The sequence below is a fragment of the Pangasianodon hypophthalmus genome, chromosome 23, assembly GCF_027358585.1.
Source record: "Pangasianodon hypophthalmus isolate fPanHyp1 chromosome 23, fPanHyp1.pri, whole genome shotgun sequence".
In the NCBI taxonomy this organism is placed as follows: domain Eukaryota; kingdom Metazoa; phylum Chordata; class Actinopteri; order Siluriformes; family Pangasiidae; genus Pangasianodon; species Pangasianodon hypophthalmus.
The window spans coordinates 17,729,808-17,755,775 of NC_069732.1; the positions used below are offsets into that span (position 1 = coordinate 17,729,808).

The following is a 25,968-nucleotide window of genomic DNA, read 5'->3' on the forward strand; positions in this document are numbered from 1 at the left end:
TAAATCGAACAAATCCAGGACATTAAACATCATATTAACAGACCACAGGTATGCAAATTAGTGCCTGCTCTACTGAATGGCAGCAAAGCTATGATATTGAGCAGATACAATTTGGCAAACACATTTTGGAGTAAAACTTTGCATGTATTCAGTGTACAGGTAAATAACAGATTTATGACATCAAATTAGATCCCTATAATTCCAGCGTCCTTCTAAAGCTGCTTATGTAGCTTACTGTGCTAAATGACACTGTGTGTGTTTGCTGTATCAGTGTGTAATGAGTGTGTAATGAGTGTATAAGGTCTATGGCTGCACCACTACAGAGTGTCCTGTTTTGCTCTATAGTGGTACATGTGCCAGAGAACCCCCTCTCCCAGGAGAATACAACAATCAACGGTTATATCACACACGTGCAGACGGAAGGTGCTTGAGCACCTGCCCCTTTGCTCCTACAGTAGATGTCTGTAGTTTCCTTTTTGAAAGTTTATATTTGAAAAGCCCCGTCCTGAATTCTTATCAAGAAAAGACATTTCAATTAAGCAATATTGCATGAGCAAGAGTGTGGTTATACCGAATATTCAGCCGTAGCCAGTCACAGCCGTGCCGATATTCAGTATAACAGCACAATTGTGAGTGCGATATTGCTTTTATACAACAGTTTAATAAATAGAAATATTTATTTTGACCAACTGACATTTCAGACACAATATAGCCAAATAATCTTATTTTTGCTCCGCTAATGGAAACAGATCCCAAAGAACCCACACTCACTGATAGCTGTTCGGCTATCTGGCTAGCTAGCTCCTGACATGCTGCACTAATGTAGCTCAGCAATAAAAATGGACAAATTTCCCCGTCCATCTGCCTCTCCTAAACAGCATTATGCCTCAAACTGCATCTTTATGTACTCTTCTAGACCATTACTGAGAACTAACGCTAACCAGTTTTAATACTCCAGTCAGTGTTTGAATTTTTAATAACCACTCATGAAGATTTCAAACCTACCAAAAGGTTTGTTTTGTGTACCAGTCTTCTGGATTTTCTAGATTAGTAAACACTTTTGAGTATAAGGTCAGAGTTTTTGATTGAGACAGAGCTCATGACAACAATCACGACGACAGGGGAAAGTTTTGAGAGAGACACAGAGCTTTTCAGTGTGTTTAACATCGCAGTGATTTGAAATTGCTAAACATTTTACAGTTTGACTTGGAAACCTGATGGATAGTAATGTTTTGGCTCTGATATGCCATCTAGTGAATGCCGCTTTTAAATCTTGTGCCTACATAAGATAAGAATCGTGTCGCTGCTGCTTCTGCACACACACGTAAATTCATGCATCAAGTATAGGCCTAATTCAGGTTTCTCTGCTTTGCATCAGGTCATATCACACCACCCCAGCATGGATTATTTTCCTATAACGACACAACACCTCCCACTAGACTGGTAAATCAGTGCAGAGAAGATTCCTTTGGTTTTTTTTAGTCACTTACGTTACACATACGTCTGTTACTGACATAACATTATATGTTCAAATGTTACAGCAGTCCTAAATTATAAGGCTGGAATTTAAAAAAAAAAATTGTAGGGTGGTCAAGGCTTGGGGTCGCAGAAAATTCATAATGTCCACTTGGGGTCATTTGGCCAAAACATTTGGGAAGCCCTGCTCTAGTGTGTCTATTAGACACCTCTAGTGTTAAAAAAAAAATAACGTAGTAAAACTGTTTTACGTGACAACACTGCATGTGTAAAGGCCAAGAAGAAATAAACAGCTGATGTTGGAATGAAGCCATGTCATTTAAAGGAACTGAAAGCGTATTATATTTTGTCATATGCTACACATGAACTATAAAATATGTACTGTGGTGTCCACTGTGCCTCTAACCAGGATAAAGTGGTTACTGAAGATGAATGAACTGGACATTGACAGTGGGCAATGGATGTGGCTTTAACTGGATATGCGTGTATATGTTCAGAGTATAGACTACTCAAACAACCCACTGATTGTGGACTCAAAGCAATCCCTAAATGAGGCTTGAAGTCAGAACTCGAGGCAGGACACTCGATTTCTTCCACTCCAACCTTCACACACCATGTCTTCATGGACTCTTAGTTCCAGTGAAGGGAAATTGTAATGTGACAGCATACAGAGACATTCTATACAATTGTGTGCTTCCATCTTTGTGGAAACAGTTTATGGAAGAAACACATATGGGTGTGACGGTCAGGTGTCCACATACTTTTGGCCATAGAGTGTAGGTTACCCAAACAATTAACCAGCGTAGTGCTCTCCCTGTGGTCCTCAGTCAAAGTCAACACACACACACATACATATACAGTGTATATATATATATATATATATATACAGATATAGATATAGATAGATAGATAGATGTGTGTTAGTGTGTGTTGACATTGATCTATCTCTCTATCTATCTATCTATCTATCTAAATACAATATATATATACAGTATGGATGATTGGATGCACAGGGGCATTCTCATGCATACAAAGACATTCTATACAATAGTGTGCTTCCAACTTTGTGGAAACAGTTTGAGGAAGAACCACACATAGGTGTGATGGTCGGGGGTGCACATACTTTTGGCCATATAGTGTAGATCCATGTTCAGTTAATTGCTAGTACTGTGTATTCATTTAGCAATGCCACTCTATGCTTTTTTTTTTATTTTTATCTAGCTTATGTAACTAGAATTTTGATCCAAATCGTTGTGCTGTTTAGTTCACGTTTCAACTTACAGTCTTTTTGTATTATGTGGATCATATTGTTTTTTAGTATTCAAAATATTAAATATTTATTGTTCCTTAAGCAATGAGTACAAAGATACCTCGAAACTGTGAGGAACTGCGTGAGACAGTGAGACAGTGAGGCAGTGCATCCCTCACAAGATGGATTTAAGGGCAGCACAACAGAGGACCATTTTTTTGTAATTTGTATTACAAAATCTTTCAATTACGATACAGTACAACCAAAGATGGTAATAACTGAACAGTTGAATTGGTAGGTTTGCCCAAGCTTTACCCCATTAACCTCTGTGAACAGCACTTCTATTTTATGCATTCTTGGAAAAATCATATAATATGATTTAGTTTATGTTCTGCTTGAATATCAGTGGATGTGGTTTGTAATAAATAAATAAATAAATAAATAAATAAATAAATAAATTCACTGATCTGCCAGTAATCAAACAAGATTAAGATCAATAAGTCAGTTTTTATATTTGTAATTTAACTTCTTGATTACAATGCAGACAAATCTTAAAAAAACTTGTGTTCATTTACAAAATTTTCAAATACATAGCAATTTATCAGGGCTATAGATGTGACGCTAAACGGATAATCTTTTGTGGGAGACGACACATTTTCTACAAACTTTAAAGTCCACTGCAGAAAGCATCATATGTAGAATATGAAAGAGACTTGAAACAAATACAAAAAGAGTAGATTTGAAAATGTTTCTTGCTTTGGGAATACATTGTTTAGGAAAAACTGCCATTATGGATGTTAAATTTTTTTTGCTTTATGTATGTCACGTGTCTGAAACTGAACCAGCGCTCCATATATTTGATGTATAAACTATGTAATATTCTGTATAATTCAACCAGAGAAGTGAAATACATTGGAATAAGTGTGAAAGACATGAGTGAACATTTTTATTAAAAGTAGGTTTGTTTCTGTGCTCACAACTTTGTTTTTCCATAGTAACTATGGGAGCTTTCACACATGCAGTGTTTAGTCTGTTTCATTCAAACCCTGGTGCGTTTTCCGTTCTCGTTTGTGAAGGTGAGAACACAGCAATGGGACTCGGGCGCGGACCAAAACAACCACTCTGAGATTATCTTCGTGAGATGTTCGCGATACAGTTCCAGTCGAACTCTAGCACGGTTCAATAGCAGCGAGAAAGAGATTCGATCATGAATCGGCCCAAATACAGGAAGTGAACCAAACATGCTGTGTGTTTTGGGTTGTGGATCATGTTTATCTGTAGATATGAGCTGCTAAACTGAGCCAAAGGACAGAGCTGTAGTGCTACAGAAATGTGTATTCTGGAGATTTGGATTGAGGAACAAAAAAGAGGAAATAAAGCTGGATGCGTTACCGGAAATATGTTCGTATATATAAATATATACTAATATATTGAGTGCGGCTGCATGTTCTCTGTGCTTGGGTGATTTTTATTATTTTAACATGCACTTGGCAAAGGTTTGTTTACTTTTTATGTCGTCGTATTTCTGACCAATGAATGAAGGAGTTTCGTGTGTTTTTCATGCGTCCTACGCACTCCTCAGCCACTGTTTTTTTTTTTTTTTTTTTGTTTCTGGATTCGTTTAATTATTAACTGCAAACCAAGCAGCACACGAACCAAAAGTATCGACTTCACTCAGATTCTGACTAATAGGTGTGAAAGCACTCTGATGTTGACATCTGAGCAGAATTTCTCTTTAATCATATGAAATAAAAAAGAAAGAAATAGAGAAAATGGCAAAATGAAACAGAAATGTAAAAATAAAACAGCCGTTTACATTGACAGTGTATGTGCTGTTAAGATTTTCTCGTTTATTTCTGTTTTAGCATCAAAAACTGGCAGTCTATATCATTTGTTTTGAAATTTAATTCATCTCCAAATAGAAAAATGCCAAAAAAAAAAAAAAAAAAGATTTTACTAATCAACATTAGCACACAAGCTAACTCCTTACTGAGGAGCGAATGACGGTTAACAACGTCTTTGCGCTCTCGTGCGCCTCAGTGACGTCACAAAAGGGCGGGTTTACGGGTTTCAGAGCGCCATTTTGAACAGATTTCTGCGCGAGCTGCGTGTGTGGCCCGGTTTATCGCCTGATAGATAGAAAGTCCCCAAAATCCCCATAATTTCCCGATCTGAAATACTGCATATTTAACTAAATACATAACTTAAAAAATGTCAGAGAGTTGCCTACGATTTATACCCCCTCCCTTCTCCCCCCAAAACCGTATGTTATGATCTCATTGGGTCTTTTTTTTTTTTTAAATCAGCTAACTTGTTTTTTCTTTTTTTCTTCTATAGCATGAATAAATTTCACAGCTTTCAATGTTTACTTAAAAATATGTATATTTTTTAAAACTCAGTCTACAGTGATAAATGACCGACAATTAATTAATATTTTTACTCAGGCACTGGGAGGTCTCCTCACGGGTCCTAGTGATCCTGTGTTTTTACAGGAGGGAAACTTAGCTATCCAGCAAGCTACAGCTACCAACTGTTTGGAGTTTGATTCACATTCCCTTAAAAACAGTTGCGCGTTGGCAGGAGAAAATACGGTGATTTTTTAAGTCTAATTAAAGGTAAGCGTGAAACCGATGTGAAAAAAGAAAACAATAATAATAAGTTCACGGGTGATTGTGGTGTTTGGTTTGTAATTTCGTTAGCCGGGATGCTAGCTCTCTGTTAGCACTGGATTAACCGTATCTGAGCATCTTCATTAGCGAGCTACCTTTCCACACACACACACACACACACACACACACACACACACACACTGATGATTTCTTATTCTTTACCAATAAGGGTTGCGTTTGAACATTTTCAGCTTAGTTAGTGCTGTGTATTGCGAGGGAACAAGATCACAGTGTAAGATAGGACTATTTATTTGTTTACTTGTTTGTTTGTTTGTTTGTTTGTTTGTTTAACCAACCAGTAAGTCTCTTGAGATGATAAATATCTCCTCTGTGAGAGAGACCTGGCCGAAATGTCCTCACAATTAAATACATCCCATTACACACACACTAATACACACTAATATACCTTAATATAAACTAATATACCTTAATATAAACTAATATACACTAATATAAACTAATATACACTAATATAAACTAATATACAGTGTACACAATAGTAGAATACAGATTCAGAAAAGCACCACACACACACAGGGTAAGAAAACAGAATTATAGCCGCATAACTCTTTCCAAAGTGAAAGTAAAAAGGCATCAGTTCAGGCTGCGTTTCTGCAGAAATCCTCGGTGTGAGTGCTCCGCGTAGTGCAGGAGCAAAAAAAGTGGCATAAAGATTTGTAGTAAAAGTGTGTAAATTCTTAATAATGAACTTTAAAGACACAAACCATTGAAATCTGTTAATTTGAAATAAAACACATCTATGTATGTATTTGTTTTGAACGTGCGTAAAGTTCAGCCTTTATTTCAGTGTTCAGTTCTCAGATATTTAAACCCCGTGTTCATGCTACACAACACCAGAAAGCCACGAGTTATTTGTCTTTATTTGTGTGAGCTCAAGATAACAAACTTACTTTCACAACTTATTTTTCTCACGATGTAGAAACGCATGATTAGGCGTGTGTGCTGTACGTCATGGATGAATGTGTCAGTTTTTACTTTAATCAGCGTCTGACGTGAGAGAACATCGCTGCTGTAGCGTTAGATTTATCTCCTGGATCCTGACTTCCATCCGGAGCTCGAGGCACTGCCGGGAGTTCGACATTATTTTTCCCAGATTTCCCCGGGATCAATAAAGTCCTTCCTTCTTCACTTCCTTCTTCCCTCCCTCCCTCACTCCCTCACTTCCTTCCTTCCTTCCATCCTCCCTCATTTCCATCCTTCCTTCCATCCTCCCTCATTTCCATCCTTCCTTCCTTCCTTCCATCCTCCCTCACTTCCTTCCTTCCTTCCTTCCATCCTCCCTCACTTCCTTCCTTCCTTCCTTCCATCCTCCCTCACTTCCTTCCTTCCTTCCATCCTCCCTCATTTCCATCCTTCCTTCCTTCCATCCTCCCTCACTTCCATCCTCCCTCACTTCCATCCTTCCTTCCTTCCTTCCTTCCTTCCTCCCTCACTTCCATCCTCCCTCACTTCCATCCTTCCTTCCATCCTCCCTCATTTCCATCCTTCCTTCCTTCCATCCTCCCTCACTTCCATCCTCCCTCACTTCCTTCCTTCCTTCCTTCCACCCTTCCTCACTTCCCTCCATCCTTCCTTCCATCCTTCCCCCCTTCCTCACTTCCCTCCATCTTTCCTTCCTTCACTTCCATCCTTCATCACTTCCTTCCTTCCTTCCTCACTTCCTTAGTGCTAGTCAGTTTCCATGTTCATGTCCATCACTAGAGAAGGCGAGTGAGAAGTCTGCAGTCTGCAGCTACACCATCATGGACACTACAGTGTTAAGTTTCACAAGTGATCAGTTTCATTGCCAGCCAGTTTGAGGCACCGGGACGTCTCCATGGTTACCACCACATGTTTGCGAGATGTCGGCTAAATGGTTTGTGGCTTACGAGAAGAAAATGTGAAAAATCTAAATCTTTCGGGAAAGAGATGTAATTACTGCAGAGTCGGCGTAACTCTGCTGTGAGACGTTGTGTCACTCACCACGACGACGTAATGCTGGAACGGTTCTGCTTCGTGATCTCGGAAAATAACTTGTGATATCTTTAGATCACAAAAAAAAAAAAAATAAAAATAATACTTATTATAGTGCTCAGATTCAGCCAGAAACACGACAAGGGAACTTTCCCGAAACACTCATTGTTGCAAAACATTTCATACCACAACAGCGCTGGGCCTTAAAGCCGACACAGAACAAGAGATATTATCAATGCTCAGAAAGAATCATTTTACAGCTCCTCAGATCCGCAAGCAAATCGAGTCCAAAGCCACGCCCACAACGTTACTACGGCACGGGCTGTTTACTTATTTATTTATTTATTTATTTATTTATTTATTTTATTGTTTTCGATTTTGTGACTGATTTCATTTCAACTTTGCCACTAAACAGAAAAATGTGCAGTATGGTCAAGTTTACTGAACCACTGAATCATTTTTCGGTGTATGTCATCTTTCAGCTCACTTCAAAACACACACACACACACACACACACACACACACTCTCATCTCACTAACAGAGTCAGAGAGAGGTCATGACTTAATTATCTCATTCCACACCCTAATAAGTCATGGCTGTGTGTTAGGATCCCGCTCCCATCCGTTAGTAAGTCGTGGCCATGCATTATTTTTATTAAGAACACGACATCACCAGCAGCACACACACACACACACACACACACACACACACTGTACTAACAAGCTCATGGTAGCAGTGCGTTTGAATGAAAACGACTTCACAAGTCAGAAATTTGACTGTTCGAGGAGCATGTATCTCGCTTATTGTGCAATCAACTCTTCAGATTGGTCACAAGTGACACTTAAGGATACTTCAGTTCAAGTGTTGGGGTGTGTGTGTGTGTGTGTCAGGGTGTGTATCAGTAAATGTGTGTGTGTGTGAGGGTGTGTATCAGTAAATGTTTGTGTGTGTGTGTGTGTCAGGGTGTGTATCAGTAAGTGTGTGTGTGTGTGTGTGTCAGGGTGTGTATCAGTAAGTGTGTGTGTGTGTGTGTCAGGGTGTGTATCAGTAAGTGTGTGTGTGTGTGTGTCAGGGTGTGTATCAGTAAGTGTGTGTGTGTGTGTCAGGGTGTGTATCAGTAAGTGTGTGTGTGTGTCAGGGTGTATATCAGTAAGTGTGTGTGTGTGTCAGGGTGTGTATCAGTAAGTGTGTGTGTGTCAGGGTGTGTATCAGTAAGTGTGTGTGTATCTGTGTGTCAGGGTGTGTATCAGTAAGTGTGTGTGTGTGTCAGGGTGTGTATCAGTAAGTGTGTGTGTGTGTAAGTGTGTGTGTGTCAGGGTTGTGTATTAGTAAGTGTGTGTGTGTGTGTGTCAGGGTGTGTATTAGTAAGTGTGTGTGTGTGTGTGTGTCAGGGTGTGTATCAGTAAGTATATGTGTGTGTGTGTGTCAGGGTGTGTATCAGTAAGTGTATGTGTGTGTGTGTGTCAGGGTGTGTATCAGTAAGTGTATGTGTGTGTGTGTGTCAGGGTGTGTATCAGTAAGTGTATGTGTGTGTGTGTGTCAGGGTGTGTATCAGTAAGTGTATGTGTGTGTGTGTGTCAGGGTGTGTATCAGTAAGTGTGTGTCAGGGTGTGTATCAGTAAGTGTGTGTGTGTCAGGGTGTGTATCAGTAAGTGTGTGTGTGTCAGGGTGTGTATCAGTAAGTGTGTGTGTGTCAGGGTGTGTATCAGTAAGTGTGTGTCAGGGTGTGTATCAGTAAGTGTGTGTGTGTGTCACGGTGTGTGTCAGGGTGTGTATCAGTAAATGTGTGTGTGTGTATGTGTGTGTGTGTGTGTGTCAGGGTGTGTATCAGTAAGTGTGTGTCAGGGTGTGTATCAGTAAGTGTGTGTGTGTGTCACGGTGTGTGTCAGGGTGTGTATCAGTAAATGTGTGTGTGTGTATGTGTGTGTGTGTGTGTGTCAGGGTGTGTATCAGTAAGTGTGTGTCAGGGTGTGTATCAGTAAGTGTGTGTCAGGGTGTGTATCAGTAAGTGTGTGTCAGGGTGTGTATCAGTAAGTGTGTGTCAGGGTGTGTATCAGTAAGTGTGTGTCAGGGTGTGTATCAGTAAGTGTGTGTGTGTGTGTGTGTGTATGTGTGTGTGTGTCATGGTGTGTATCAGTAAGTGTGTGTGTGTGTGTGTGTGTCAGGGTGTGTATCAGTGGGTGTGTGTGTGTCAGGGTGTGTATCAGTGGGTGTGTGTATGTGTCAGGGTGTGTATCAGTAAGTGTGTGTGTGTCAGGGTGTGTATCAGTGGCTGGGTGTGTGTCAGGGTGTGTATCAGTAAGTGTGTGTGTGTGTGTCAGGGTGTGTATCAGTAAGTGTGTGTGTGTGTGTGTGTGTCAGGGTGTGTATCAGTAAGTGTGTGTGTGTGTGTGTGTGTCAGGGTGTGTATCAGTATGTGTGTGTGTGTGTGTGTGTGTCAGGGTGTGTATCAGTAAGTGTGTGTGTGTCAGGGTGTGTATCAGTAAGTGTGTGTGTGTGTCAGGGTGTGTATCAATGTGTGTGTGTGTGTGTGTGTGTCAGGGTGTGTATCAGTAAGTGCGTGTGTGTGTGTGCGTGTGTGTGTGCGTGTGTCAGGGTGTGTATCTGTGTGTCAGGGTGTGTATCAGTAAGTGCGTGTGTGTCAGGGTGTGTATCAATGTGTGTGTGTGTGTGTGTCAGGGTGTGTATCAGTAAGTGCGTGTGTGTGTGTGCGTGTGTGTGTGCGTGTGTGTGTGCGTGTGTGTGTGCGTGTGTGTGTGTGTGTGTCAGGGTGTGTATCTGTGTGTCAGGGTGTGTATCAGTAAGTGCGTGTGTGTGCGTGTGTGTGTGTGTGTGTCAGGGTGTGTATCAGTAAGTGTGTGTGTGTGTGTGTGTCAGGGTGTGTATCAGTAAGTGTGTGTGTGTGTGTCAGGGTGTGTATCAGTGGGTGTGTGTATGTGTCAGAGTGTGTATCAGTAAGTGTGTGTGTGTGTAAGTGTGTGTGTGTCAGGGTGTGTATCAGTAAATGTGTGTGTGTGTGTCAGGGTGTGTATCAGTAAGTGTGTGTGTGTGTGTGTGTCAGGGTGTGTATCAGTAAGTGTGTGTGTGTGTGTGTGTGTGTCAGGACGTGCGTGTCAGCAGGATGTATCGACCACCTATGAATATCTATTTCTACCTCTGACTTAATTTAAAAAATTACTTTAAATGCTTTAAAGGTGCAATAATCTTTTTTTTTTTTTAGAAATTCCTTAACTGTATAAGTAACGTGGAAGCGGATGCGTGTAGAACATGATAAAAAACAATGAATTAATCTGTACATTAAATCGCCGTATATTAAATTGCCGTAGAGCCTGGGGGCGGAGCTTCGTGAACTTGGGCAGGAATGGGCTGAAGGTGTTAAAAAAAATAAATAAATAAATAAAAAAACCTAATGCACCTTTAATGTGTTTTTTTTCTGGTTAATAAATAGAAAATGTCACCATTTGGCACATCTGCTTTTTTTTTCTTTTTTTTCTTCCCTCCAGGTTCCAATCCATCAGTTGACGGAGCTGCAGAAGTCATGTCTGGTATAGCTTTGAGTCGCCTCGCTCAAGAGCGAAAGGCTTGGCGGAAAGATCATCCGTTTGTAAGTAAATTGGGATTCGGATTGTATTGAAGAAAAAAAAAGTGGGAATGGGATGTTTGTGTATCGTCACTGATGAGGAACGTGATCCTGGAATTTAATAACTGGTGATACACGTGACTGAATGATCTGAGCTTCTGTTATGTGTGTATTTTACCAAGAATGGACGAGAAGGACTGCAAAAAGAAATGGGATGAAGTAACTAAAGCTCGTAAACATTGCCTAACATTGAGGCTTCCTGCAGATGTTAAAGATGTGTGCTGGAACTCAACAGTTTGATAAATTTACTGCTCAGTAAAAAGGCCAAGTGATCTTTTAGTAAAGTTGTGGCATTGCTCTGAATGTAGGTCTCGGTGCTGTGACAAAAATATCATACGATTCTTTAAGCCATTTTCCTACATACGTGATCATACACGTATCATGATTTATATAATGTCTATAAAAATCAGTTTAATCCCCCCCCCCCCCCCCCCCCCCCCCCGCCACCGTCTTGATAAATATCACGTTCACGTCACGTCTTCTGTCTTGTCTAGTCTGTTGTTTTTGTCTCGTCTGCTGTCCTGTCTGTTACGTCCTACACGCAACACCCACGCGTACTAACCTTTAAATGCGAAGCACAAACAGCTACAAATATAATGAAGTAAAATAAATAACGTCTCAATGCTCCCCCAAAGATAAGGGGGGTGGAAGGCAAACTAAAAAAAAATCAATTTAATTAAATAAATATATATATTTTTTAATATCAATTAAAAAAAAACAAGTTTTTTTACTTAAAAAAACACTATAAAGGAGAATTACAAATCTTTAAAAAACATTTTACAATTTTAAAGATTAAATACAAAATAAACATCAGATGAGCAGTTGCTGGGGAGTTTGTAACTAAATTTATTTTTTGAAAAAATTTAGAAAAATATACCACGACATCTCAGAAAAGTGGATCATGAGATGCATCGTGAATTTATCAAAATATCAGTATAATTTATCATGATATCAATATTCTATTGTTTATTTTTTTGGTTTGTTACTGATCTCTGTTATTTACCTTCCTTCCCTCAATCTATATTTTGTTTTCGGTGACAGATACTACCTGTTTTTTATTTATTTTATTTTTTTTAAAAAATCAGCCCTGTATTTTTATTTTCTTTTCTTTTTAAGCAGACACTCCTAAAGAAATAACCTACACACACACACACACACACACACAGAGTACTGTGCAAAAGCTTTAGGCACAATGAAATAAAATGCTGTAGAACAAAGATGCCTTCAAAAATGATGAAATTAAAAAAAAAATACTATAAAGAGCAGTAAACACTAATAAATGAAACAAAGTCAGTATTTGGTGTGACGATCCTTTGCTTTAAAAAATAAATAAATAAAAGTGTATTCTCAGGTGCAGTGTGTGCAGATTTATAAGGAAATGAGCTGGAAGTGTTACTGAGCATCTTGCAGAAGCAGCCACAGTTCTTCTGGAGACTTTGACTGTCGACTCGCTTCTTATTTCTGCAGCGAAACCCAGCAGCCTTCATTATGTTTTTATCTGAAAAGTGTCTCTTACATCATCTGCTGCTTTCTTTACTGACATACAAACATTTTTCTGTAACATTTAACTTTGTGCTGGAAAACTAATGTTTGGAATCTAAATAATATAGATAATGTAGAAGTCATAAAATAAAAATGTATAACAAAGTTTGTACTTAAAAAAAAAAAAAAAAAAAAGAAAAAAGAAAGAAAATAGGGTGCCTAAGACTTTTGCACAGTACTGTGTGTATATACACCGATTAGCCATAACATTAAAAACACCTGCCTAATATTGTGTAGTTCCTCCTTGTGCCAACAAAACAGCTCTGACCCGCTGAGGCATGGACTCCACAAGACCTCTGATGGTGTGCTGTGGTATCTGTAAGTTGAGAGGTGGAGTCTCCATGGATCAGACTTGTTTGTCCAGCACACCCCACAGATGCTCAATCAGATTGAGATCTGGGGAATTTGGAGGCCAAGTCAACACCTTGAGCTCTTTGTCATGTTCCTTGAACCATTCCTGAACAGTTTTTACAGTGTGGCAGGGAGCATTATCCTGCTGAAAGAGGCCACTGCCATTAGGGAACACCGTTGCCATAAAGGGATGCACCTGGTCTGCAACAATGTTAGGTAGGTGGTACGTGTCAAAGTAACATCCACATGAATACCAGGACCCAAAGTTTCCCAGCAGAACATTGCTCAGATCATCACACTGCCTCCGCCAGCTTGCCTTCTTCCCAAAGTGCATCCTGGTGCCACCTCTTCCCCAGGTAAGTGTCGCACACACACCTGGCCATCCACATGGTGTAAAAGAAAACATGATTCATCAGACCAGGCCACCTTCTTCCATTGCTCCATGGTCCAGTTCTGATGCTCACGTGTCCATTGTAGGTGCTTTTGGCAGTGGACAGGGTCAGCATGGGCTCTCTGACCGGTCTGCGGTTACGCAGCTCCATACGCAGCAAGCTGCACTGCACTGTGTGTTCTGACTCCTTTCTATCAGAGCCAGCTTTAACTTTTTCAGCATTTTGTGCTACAGGAGCTCTTCTGTGGGATCGGACCAGACGGGCCTTCTCTCCCCATGAGCATTATTGAGCCTTGGGTGCCCATGACCCTGTCGCTAGTTCACTGGTTGTCCTTCATTGGACCACTTTTGGTAGGTACTAACCACTGCATACCGGGAACACCGTACAAGACCTGCCGTTTTGGAGATGCTCTGACCCAGTGGTCTAGCCATCACAATTTGGCACAAGTCACTCACATCCTTATACTTGCCCATTTTCCTGCTTCCAACACATCGACTTTGAGAACTGACTCTTCTTTGTACCTAATATATCTCAACCCTTGACAGGTGCCATTGTAGGAGATAATTGATGTTGTTCATGTCACCTGTTAGTGGTTTTAATGTTATGGCTGATGTGTGTGTGTGTGTGTGTGTGTGTGTGTGTGTGTGTGTGTGTGTGTGTACACGTGATGAATGGACGAACCGACAGTTACCCTGCGTTCACAGTAGCTTGTAGTACATGCCAGTGGTTTGGATTTGGTGATGTGCTCTGACCTCACATGTTGCTTGTCACACTGAGGCTTTGTCACACACTGAGGTCACTGAAATTGCAGCTCTGTGTCTCGAGTGCACGTAGAAAATCAACAGCTGTCTGCCGATTTGTCGCTCGCTAGTGTGAACGCATCTTTAGAGACGTGAGCTTTAGCACGGTTTGTTTTGTTTAGGTTCTGTGGGGTTTTTTTGGTTCCACATATTCCTTCTTATTCACAGCTCCTGAATCTCACTCTGAATCACTTTCCTGATACGAGCGTGAAGTGTTAGATTTAGTGAAAACAGAACCACGCTGTTGTTTTTCCCTGCTCTACTTCGATATGCCAAGCTCATAAAATAGCCGAGAGATTGTGAAAGCAAAACGTTGCCATGAGATTGTGAGTTCAAATCCCAGTGATGTCTAGAGTGCAAAATTGGCCAATCTTTCTTGGTGGGAGGGGCATTCTCTCTCTCTCTCTCTCTCTCTCTCTCTCTCTCTCTCTCTCTCCTGCCAAATGTCAATCACAGTGACACTAGCCAATCGTAGGTGTCTGTGAGCTCATGTATGTGGAAGAAGGTAGATAGCACTTTGCTCCTAGCAGTTGGGTGGCGAGAAAATGGGGTGGGGGTGGGGGCACAAAGTTTGTTTTTGGGATGGATATAATTTTTTATATATATATATACATATATATATATATATATATATATATATATATATATATATATATATTATATATATATATATAATATAATGTAATATAATATAATATAATACATATATATAAAGTATGTGCCGTATAGCTTGTGTGGCGCTAACGTAATATAGGAACGCCCACAAGAGACCAGCATAGAACGTGTGAGCGCCAGGTAAGTTTTCTCCGGTCAACCTTGCCGGAAGGAGAACCGAGGGCAGGAATAGAGTAAAAATCCGTACTCAAACAAATAGTGCTACAAACGCTATTGACAATGTCCAATCATCAGTGAAACAGTCAGACTCGAAGACCAGCTTGCAAATAGAGTCATATTGTAACAACGCAGATTAGTGATCTCTTCACTGATCTCCTCACACGCTCAAAGTGCACGCATCTCGACAGAGACGCAAATACACACTCAGAAGGAGAGCGCTGCTTCAATTTCACTATTTATCACCGTTCTGATGAATGTCCCCGTGTGTGTGGGTGTGTGTGTGTGTGTGTTTTTCCTTCTCAGCCTTGCAGCTGAAATTTTGTCCTTCAGCGAGTCAGAACAACTCCATTGTTCCCACTACAAGTCTTAACCTGTAATAAATCTACGCAGGACGGCGTACCGCCGAACTCGACTCCTCGCGTGGAAACAGTCTCGGAGTGGGCTTTTAAAAATATACGCAGTTTGACCCTTGATCTAGTAATAACCCCACCTACGAGCTTTCCGCTGCCCGTTTTTTTTTTTTTTTTTTTTGGTGTATTAGAGTTTTCAAGTTTTCGTCATCATGGCAGAATTACAGTAATTAACAGCTTCTGGCTTGTTACTTATAAAAAAAAAAAAAGCGTTCACATTTTTGCCGAACTTGTAATTACCGGATGAAAATTTGGACGTGTCTTGATGCGTCATTTTATAAACGCATGATTGTTAAAGTAGCTATAAGTATAATATCTGAATTTACCTCAATATCGAACACACAGTGCAGTTTCCTTATCTGTCCGGAAGACATCAATCCGAAGTGTGTGTTGCCATAGAAACGGCTCAAGTCCAAGCAGATGAACAGCTTGAATATCTGAGACTTTGTCTAGAAATTGTTATAAATACAAGATAAGTTGGGATTTGGTGAGACTTTCCAGACCTGTACATCGTAACTTTACGCACACGAAGTGTCCGGCTGCTTTCGAGGATCGATTGTGAAGCCTCACTTGCAGCTCTCGCTTTGCTTTCGCACTTATTTTCTTTGCCTGTTTTAGTGTGAAACAACTGAGAGCATGAGAAATAGCCACAGGTGTCAAGAATATCATATCACGATTCTCAGTGGAACTTCTATGATTCACGATATGTATCATGATATTTGTGAAGAGCAATACAGTAGTGTTGCATAAAAAACAAAACTGTTCAGTGATAATTGAATGTCTGTAAAAATATATATATTTTAATTGTTCAATGCAACTGTTCCAGCGTTTAACGAGTATCCAGATTCCTCTAGAAAAAATATATTCGATTAAATTCTAATTTAAGGTTTGTCATTTGACTCATCCTCATCCTTGTTCGATTTTAAAAATAACAAAAATAGATACAAAATTTTCAACACTAAAAACAGTAAAATAAAATAAAAAATAATTAAAATTTAAAAAATAATTTTAACAGATTTTTTTTTTTTCTTAATTATCCTTTTACAAAGATTAAGTACAAAATTTCAACATCATCTGCTTCCGGTTTGTCGTCAGTTTGTACATTAAAAAAATAAAATAAAAAAAAGATATCTCGATATCTCAGTAAAACATATCCTGACATGATTTATTGCCATATTGTTATTATATCATATCATAATTTCGCCCAGCCCTAATTCACTTCAACTTTATTGTCAGTATTCCAGTACAGGGGTTGTACAGTGTAACGAAACACTACCACGCTTCTCTGGTGCAAAAACAGTGAATACAGTGTACAGTAACTGCAGGTCAAAGGGAAGAGGCAGATCTTTAAAGTGCAGACTACGATTAAGCAATCTTAAGTGATTTATATCTTTTATATAGAGGGCGACTGTGATAATGCCCTCGGAAAACACCCCCAAATTATACATACTGCTGCTTTAAAAATGAGCTTTCACCAAAGGCAGTGGATGCAGTGCATACGTTTTGTTTAAAGACTCAGTGTTTAGATGGTTTTTGGTATTCAGGAATGTGCTTTTGTTCATTTCTGTTCTGTTCAGCTTGATGTTGATGCCTTTTTTGTTTGTTTTGTTTGTTTTTTTTGCAGGGTTTTGTAGCTGTGCCAACCAAAAACCCTGATGGAACGATGAACCTGATGAACTGGGAGTGTGCCATTCCTGGAAAGAAAGGGGTGAGGATTTCTCTGCAAGTTAGGGAGAGCTAGCATACTTTAGTAGCTAATTGTTGTTGTTGTTTTTTTTCTTTCCGTGTTGCAGATATATTTTTACTTATAAGAATAAGTTACACTGCACAAATATAATTAAAGAATTACTGAGGAAAAATAATAAATAAACAATGGCAGTGTGTGTGCAGCTCTGATGGTTACTACTGTATAAACTTCCTCACTGAAAGATGAACGTGTTTATGACAAGTGAGGAACGTGGGTATTGTCGTTATGGTGAAGTTCCTGTAGCATAAAGTGGGGGGTTTTTCTGGCAGTGGGCCTATTTGCACTGTACAGTAGCCCTATTTTTAGGCTTTCACGCAAACAGTTTTGGTTAGCAGCTAGCTAGAACCATTCAGGAAGCCAAAACCCCAAGGTAGGAAACTTGCAGTCAGACTGAAGCTCAGTTTCATCTGCAAAGTGTTTACACTGCCAAGGTAGAAGCACAGCATGAGTAGCCAAGTGTCTGTAGAGAGTCGACAATAACACCGCATTTTATTAGGACTAGACCATAAAGTTTTAATGTACATGAGAAAGCTAGCAGATAGACTGTATCTTCAGTCTAAGTGCTAGCTCATGATTTATTACAGTCAATAATCTCAGCATCTTATGAAGTAGGTGGTTTAATAAGTGTGATGTACTGTACACTCATAAATTAGGTTTGGCTATAAATGCGTCAATATACATAAATAGTAACTTTTACATGCATTACGATGCTGTTCAGTGGCACTGATGCATGTGCTGAGTAATCTATTAATTACAGTAAATGCAGTTGCTTATGAATATTAGCTGGTTTGGCCTTTTAGAGCTCAAACCTGGTATGAGTGTTGCTAAATACACTTCACTTCGATAGGAACACCTGTACACCTGCTCATTCCTGCAATCAGCAATTATCCAATCAGCCAAATGGGGATAAAGTGTGATCTCTGTGACTTTTTAACTGTGGCATGGTTGTTGGTGACAAAATGGCTGGTTTGAGTATTTCAGAAACTGCTGATCTCCTGGGATTTTCACACATAACAGTCTATAGAGTTTTCACAGAATAGCAGGATGGTGCAGAAAAAATAAATAATTCCAGTGATGCAGGTGGAAACGCCTTCTCGACAAGAGAGATCAGAGGAGAACGGCCAGACCGTTTCGAGCTGACAGGAAGGCTTCGGTAACTCTGGTAACCACTCTGTACAACCGTGTTGAGCAGAAAAGCAAGTCAGAACCTACAACACCCCGAACCTTGAGACGGATGGAGCACAAGAGCAGAAGGCCACATCGGGTTCTGCTGAGGCTACAGTGGGCACAGGATCAGATTGGAAAAGCATCACTTGGTCTTTTTTCCAGTCTTCAGTAAATGCATGGATGAGTTGTATAAGTGTTCCTATTAAAGTGGCTGCTGAGTGTAAATACCGAACAGAAAGAACAGGCATGTGTTTGTTTAGAAAGTAATTTCACCAACTAGAAAACTAGATTTTTTTTTTTTTCCTGGGGAAAAAAAGCTACTTCTTTTGTACATGGTTTCCGGATGACATCACTGCATTAATTTGTAACCTCATTTTTTAAAAACTAGCAAATTTAATTTGTTTCTTATATTTTTCTCTTTCAGACACCTTGGGAAGGCGGCTTGTTCAAACTGCGGATGCTCTTTAAGGATGATTACCCGTCCTCGCCTCCAAAATGTGAGTAATGAATATACGGTAGTTCTCCAGTGTTATTACTTCAGCCATGTTCTCAGTGTAAAGCTGTCGATCGCTGGATTGATCTCCGACGGATGTTAACTTTCATCAGGTAAATTTGAGCCGCCGCTGTTCCACCCCAACGTATATCCATCTGGCACAGTGTGCCTATCAATTTTAGAGGAGGACAAAGACTGGAGGCCAGCTATTACAATCAAGCAGGTGAGCAGATTATAATGACTGCTTTGCACTTTACCTGTAATGTATTTTTAGATGGCGTTTGCCTCCTCACCCGGGGTTTCTGTATGGTATTAACGTTCTTATTCATAAACCTGCATGGCTTAAGGGCTGGCTGTGAAAAGTAAGCATTTTTGCTAGTGGAATAAAAGGGTTTGTTTACAGAAAAGAAAAAAAAAGTAAACAAAAAGAAAATTTGCTCAAAAGCTAAAACTACTCAGAAAAGTGTGTTGGGAATATACAGAAAAAAAGTTTTGCTTGAAATAAATTCAGTATGTTATGTAAGGAAAAACACGAGAGACCGCGTGGTTATACGAAAATAATCCACAGCAGGGTGGTGTGATGCGGCACGACACAAAGCAGAGTTACTCTTACCATCCTCAAGTGGATTGTTTTCATATAGCCACTGCTCTGGAGTGTTATTCCGCTTGTACAACAGCAATTTGCCAACGATTACGATGTTTAATTTATTAATGAACGGTTGCATCGCACATTTTAACGGTATATAGTTAGATTTAATGTTGTGGCATGTACAAGAGACAAGTTAGTTCCTGTTCTACCTCAAGTTATACCCACGATAAACAGTCACTTATCCATCTCTATCTATCTATCTATCTATCTATCTATCTCTCAAAAAAAACCAGTTATTTTAAGGAGAAACCAGAAAGCGTAAACTCCTCACTTTACAGAGCACCGTGAATGTTACAAAGCGCTGACACTTTAATGTTAAATAAATGTCTGCAAACTAAAAAAAAAAATATATATATATATACACACACACGCACACACACACATATATATATATATATATATATATATATATATATATATATATATATATATATATATATATATATATATATATATATATATGTGTATGTATAAACCGATCAGCCATAACATTATGACCACTGACAGGTGACGTGAATAATATTGATTATCTCATTACAGTAGCTCCTGTCAAGGGGTGAGATATATTAGGCAGCAAGTGGCCAGTCAGTTCTCAAAGTCGATGTGTTGGAAGCAGGAGAAATGGGCAAGTGTAAGGATTAGAGAGACTTTGAATAGGGCCAAATTGTGATGGCTAGATGACTGGGTCAGAGCATCTCCAAAACTGCAGGTCTTGTGGAGTGTTCCCGGTATGCAGTGGTTAGTACCTACCAAAAGTGGTCCAAGGAAGGACAACCGGTGAACTAGCGACAGGGTCATGGGCATCCAAGACTCACTGATGCTCATTGGGATTGAAGGCTAGTCCGTCTGGTCCGATCCTACAGAAGAGCTCCTGTAGCACAAATTGCTAAAAGTTAAAGCTGCTCTGATAGAAAGGAGTCAGAACACACAGTGCAGCTTGCTGTGTATGGAGCTGCGTAACCGCAGACTGGTCAAAGAGCCCATGCTGACCCTGTCCACTGCCAAAAGCACCTACAATGGACATGTGAGCATCAGAACTGGACCATGGAGCAATGGAAGAACATGGCCTGGTCTGATGAATCATGTTTTCTTTTACACCATGTGGATGGCCAGGTGTGTGTGTGACACTTACCTGGGGAAGAGGTGGCACCAGGATGCACTATGGGAAGAAGGCAAGCTGGCGGAGGCAGTGTGATGATCTGAGCAATGTTCTGCTGGGAAACTTTGGGTCCTGGCCTTCATGTGGATGCTATTTTGACACGTACCACCTACCTAAATACTGTTCCTAAACAAGGTGCATCCCTTTATGGCAACGGTATTCCCTAATGAAAGTGGCCTCTTTCAGCAGGATAATGCTCCCTGCCACACTGTAAAAACTGTTCAGGAATGGTTCGAGGAACATGACAAAGAGCTCAAGGTGTTGACTTGGCCTCCAAATTCCCCAGATCTCAATCCAATCGAACATCTGTGGGATGTGCTGGACAAACAAGTCTGATCCATGGAGGCCCCACCTCACAACTTATAGAACTTAAAGGATCTGCTGTTAACGTCTTTGTGCCAGATACCACAGCACACCTTCAGGGATCTAGTGGAGTCCATGCCTCGACGGGTCAGAGCTGTTTTGGCAGCAAAAGGGGGACCAACACAATATTAGGCAGGTGGTCATAATGTTATGGCTGATCTGTGTATATATACACACACGAAGTCCCTGTGTATGAGCTGTTACTATACAAACAATAACGTATTAGAACAAGCAGAATAACATAAACCAAGAGTTCACGTTACAGCCGGAACTACAAAAAACAGTGCACGCTTCCTGACCAATCAGATTTGAGAATTAATATGTGCTGTGGTATAAATATAGTTATTTGGAGAAATGACTGATATTTGCCAACTTTTGATGAGAGGGTTAACATGGAGGGAGAAATTACTATCCAACACCTTCTGTTGTGAAAGAAGTGGCATGACATCAATACAGTATTTAGCACCAGAGTGGGGTTTGTGAAGTGTAGCCAGTGTGTCCATGATCGTGTAATCTGTTACACTGGTAATAATCACAACCCGCTGTTATCACTGTTTTGCTATATTTAATATAGCATTATAGTCATTAACGTGTTTGAAAGGAAAGGGTTTAATCCAAACCTCCCTAACTAAAAAACATCCAAGCAAGACTTTAAATAATGTTAATTTGACTCACATGAGTTAATAAAATGTGTTCTGAGAGCTGAAAGTTCAGAAATGGAAAAACAGCAACTCCAATAAATAATCCAAGATATTTTTGCACACATTTAAACAATTATACTGATATTTTACTATGTACATAAATTACGTAGATAAACTAGCTGGTTGTTGAGAGTCTGTAGCGTGTTCGGTTAAAGGTTGGTGCATCTGGGACGCGTCACACGGCCAGACAAAGAAGTGAGAATTGACTCACCATGTCAGTCTCTCAGTTTATATCCATTAAAGCTTGCACTTGCTGAAAAGGAGCCTAGAACAAGAGCTAATAAGAAACAAGAACTCACAAACAAGAACTAAAAATATCTACAGAAAAAGGAAGTCCGTGGGTGGATGGATGTCAGTCGGTTATTGGCTTGATGTAGATGTTTTTGCACGGCATCTGGAAATAACTACTGCCATATTGTCTGATTTAATTAACTTAAATTACATTTACTTGGATAATTTTTTAACAGTTCATTTTTTAGTGCTTATTTCAAGCTGTGTGTGTGAATATAAAGCGAGACTGTCATTTGCGTTGGCAGCCTTAAGTGGATAAAAGCGTCTGCCAAAGGAGAAAATGTAAATGTTGCAAAACAAAACGCATTCTATCCTGATGAGCTACACGATATGTATAAATGCATTCGACTCGCAATAGCTCCGATTATCTAATAAGTGCCAACCCAGAGATTATAATCGCCTTGTGTACTGTGTGCCTGAAGGGGGCAGAATGTTCTCATGAAAGGCAGGTAGTCAGTCCTGTTTACCTCTCGTTGGATTTCTCTTTTCTAGATCTTGCTAGGAATCCAAGAACTCCTAAACGAGCCAAATATTCAGGATCCTGCACAAGCGGAGGCATACACAATTTACTGGTAATGTCAGTGCATTTGTAAGCTTCATTTATGTTCTTCCCTGAACTTACTCCAGGTTGAAAAAGAATGACTGCTGTATAGAACATGTTTGGCATCGATTCACTGAAGATGTAATCTCTGGCAAGCAGCGATGCGACAGTTTGTCTTCAAACTGAATAAGTATGATTGTGGAAGGTTGTTGTCTGACACAAACTCAGTCCAGTCGAATGCTGATTTTATTATTTTTTTTTTTCCCCACAGCCAAAACAGAGTGGAATATGAAAAAAGGGTCCGAGCACAAGCCAAAAAGTTTTCTCCATAAGCCTCAAGATGTTGCCGTGACGGAAAGAATATTCGAACAGCGTCCCTGCAGTACTTCTTAGCTGCTCCTCTCATTACCCTTATCCACTTTCCACTAATTTCCATGCAGGTGTGATGAAAACTGAATGTGCCATTGTCATGTCCAGTGACACCCACCTAACCGAGCGCTCTATCGGCTCATAATTTGACTTCGTCTTTTGAAAAAATAAAAAAAATATATAAGCAAATAAATAAGTGGACGTCACCGTCGCCACCTATTGAAGTGAATCCGTGGCCCAGACACTCGTTCCAGGAATCCTGGGGTGCCACAGCTCTACACGATTCCCATGTTTTCCCTCCTCCTGCACACTTGAATCACACCCGGCTTGCTAATTAGCTAATGAGATGAAATCTAGTGTGTTTGATCAAGGGAAAACAAAACTACATTACTGTGGCTTTTCTCTTTCTGAGGCCTGTCTCATGAAGCATGTTATACTGGTTAGCTATTTGACTTTAAGCTTAGTTCAATCTAACCCTGTGTGTTCTGCCTCGTAACGATGGAGCAGGTTTTACTAGGCTATGTTGTCATGGTAACCGCACGTCTTAACCTATACTGGGCCAGGCCGACAAGTTCAGGATCACAGATCGTAAACAGCTCTTCGACCACTCATTTATTCCCCGACTTACCAAATCCAGCTTGTCCAATACTCTCTGGAAATGGCCTCAACATTCTTTGAAAATTTCACAGGTCTTATGAGAGGTTCACTTTGTAGGTCAAGGTTCCTTTTCCTTTTGGTTTTCCCACTCTGGGCCCTAAGATCATTTGTTCAGAATTAAGACTTTAGCTATGTTAACTAACTAGCCATTAATTAACAGTTACTTTTCAGATTATGTTCTGATTATATATTCACATTTCAGTCACTACAGCCCTGAGAGAACACGTGGCCAGTTTTGCGAAAAGATAAATCGATTCATGGCTTAATAAATGTTCAGGTGCTGCATATGCCACCTTGTTTTGTATATAGGCTCGACTGAATTTTAGGCACAGAGATAATCGGGATATTACTGAGATATTATATTATCCACTGAGCTTCAGTCAGACTGCTAAAAATCAGTATGCTCAGTTGCCTCCTCTGTTCTTCCTTTTTTCCATGTGCGTGTGCATCTGACCTACATGCAGTTTGCAGAGTCTCGGTCTATGCTCACAAGCACGAATACCAGATATCCTGGTTCAGTCTGTGTGTTCCACAGAAAAAGTGGACTTGGGTATTCACACGCACTGTGTTGGGCAACTTAATTACAGGTGATACACTATATGGCCAAAAGTATGTGGACACCTGACCATCACACCCATATGTGATAGATATGATACACCCAGATATGACATTGTGAATTAATTAATAGTATGAAGATACTTGTCAGAGATGGTTTCTTCACTGGAGACACTATATGGTCTAAAGTATGTGCACCCCTGACCATCACACCTATATGTGGTTCTTCCCCAAACTTTTGGCACAAAGTTGGAAGCACACAATTGTATAGAATATCTTTGCATGCATGACAATGCCCCTGTGCACAAAGCGAGCTCCATGAAGACATGGTGTGTGAAGGTTGGAGTGGAAGAACTCGAGTGTCCTGCACAGAGCCCTGACCTCAACCCCACTGAACACCTTTGGGATGAACTGGAACACCGACTGAACCCCAGACCTCCTCACCAACATCAGCACCTGACCTCACTAATGCTCTTGTAGCTGAATGAACACAAATCCCCACAGCCACGCTCCAACATCTAGTGGAAAGCTTCCCAGAAGAGTGGAGCTTATTATAACAGCAAAGGGGAATAAATCTATAACAATGACCATGGTTTTGGAAAGGGATGGTCAATACTCGGGTGTCCAAATACTTTTGGCCATATAGTGCACATACACATAACATGTATCAAAGGTTTGGTTGGAGTTGCTAGAGGCAGAGTCAAGGTGCGCGCACACACACGCACACACACACACCTTCCTGAACCCCCACCATTATTAGATACGATCAACTTCTCTTCCTGTGGACCATCTCTTGTAGTGTTCGGGGGAACGGTCCTTTCTGTTTGCTGAAAATTATACAAATGGTAATTCAGACTAGCTAATGAATTAAAAGCCATTTTCTTCCAGACCTCTTCCTTGGCAGTAGCAATGGTATTTATTAAATATTGGTTTATAATCATATTTTCTTGTGGTCAGATCTTGTTGTTCTGTAAAATATGGTGCCTGAGACCCTTCCAGGCTTCACACAATTGACTGCTCACCACAAATGCCTATAATCATCGATCATGTGAAGTTGGATCAACAGAACACACAGTGTGAGGCGAGTAAATCGAATTGCATTCGTGACACATTTATAACACACACTGTATATTACATAATCTAATAGGTTAGGAACCCAGTTAATGGTAAACCTGCTTCATGAGACATTGCCCTGGTCAGAAGATGATGAGCACTTAGGGATACATGGTTTATATTTGCTACAGAGCTTCATATGTGCAAATAAGAAGGCACTGAATACGATCCACATGCAACATAATGATTAAACCAGAAGGTAATTTTGTTGTGCTTCTGTTTTTATTTTTGTTCTTTCAAACTGGCCTCCTTTATTCTCTTCAACGATTTTAATGATGTAAGACACACTGTTACTTAAACGTCAGTATTCCAACTGCTGTAAAATGATGCTTTTATACTTTCATGATTTTTTTAATTAGTGTGTCTATATTACTTTCCATTCCTGGTGTGGGCAGTGTAGACAGCATGTTGTAATATACAGTATGATAGATTTTTTTGCTGCCTTGGCCAACTTAAAAAAAAAAAAAAAAGAAAAAAAAAGCCCACTGAGTAAAAAAAAAAACTGAAAGATATACAGTGATCTGTGTTGGTGTTTTTGTTCTTGTAAGTGTTTAGAGTAAATAAAATGTTTATACATTGCCAAACTGGTGTTGTCTATATATATAAATTTTTGTAATTAAAATGCTGGCCTTTGTCTTAAAGGAAAGACGAGATGGAGTTATTAAACTGTACACAGCCAGGTAGATGCCAGGTTACCCTTTTCACCATTTGCTCATTCACGTAAGGACAGATGTGCAGACAGCTGTAATACAGACCGGCTCAAACTACCTGCTGCTTTACTGTGCTCCAAAATAAACCATATTTCTTTACAAACAAAAGATATAT

General features: G+C 39.9%; 1 protein-coding gene across 1 annotated transcript; it reads left to right on the forward strand.

Annotated features, from left to right (window-relative positions):
- Positions 1-5,184: 5,184 nt before the first annotated feature.
- ube2ia (ubiquitin-conjugating enzyme E2Ia) lies at positions 5,185-25,727 on the forward strand. The gene is made up of 7 exons (XM_034298473.2): positions 5,185-5,340; positions 10,873-10,973; positions 16,963-17,046; positions 18,677-18,749; positions 18,859-18,968; positions 22,401-22,480; positions 22,721-25,727. Exons 2-7 carry the CDS (start codon positions 10,908-10,910, stop codon positions 22,779-22,781), a joined length of 474 nt encoding a protein of 157 aa, XP_034154364.1. The 5' UTR covers positions 5,185-5,340; positions 10,873-10,907; the 3' UTR covers positions 22,782-25,727.
- Positions 25,728-25,968: the final 241 nt, after the last annotated feature.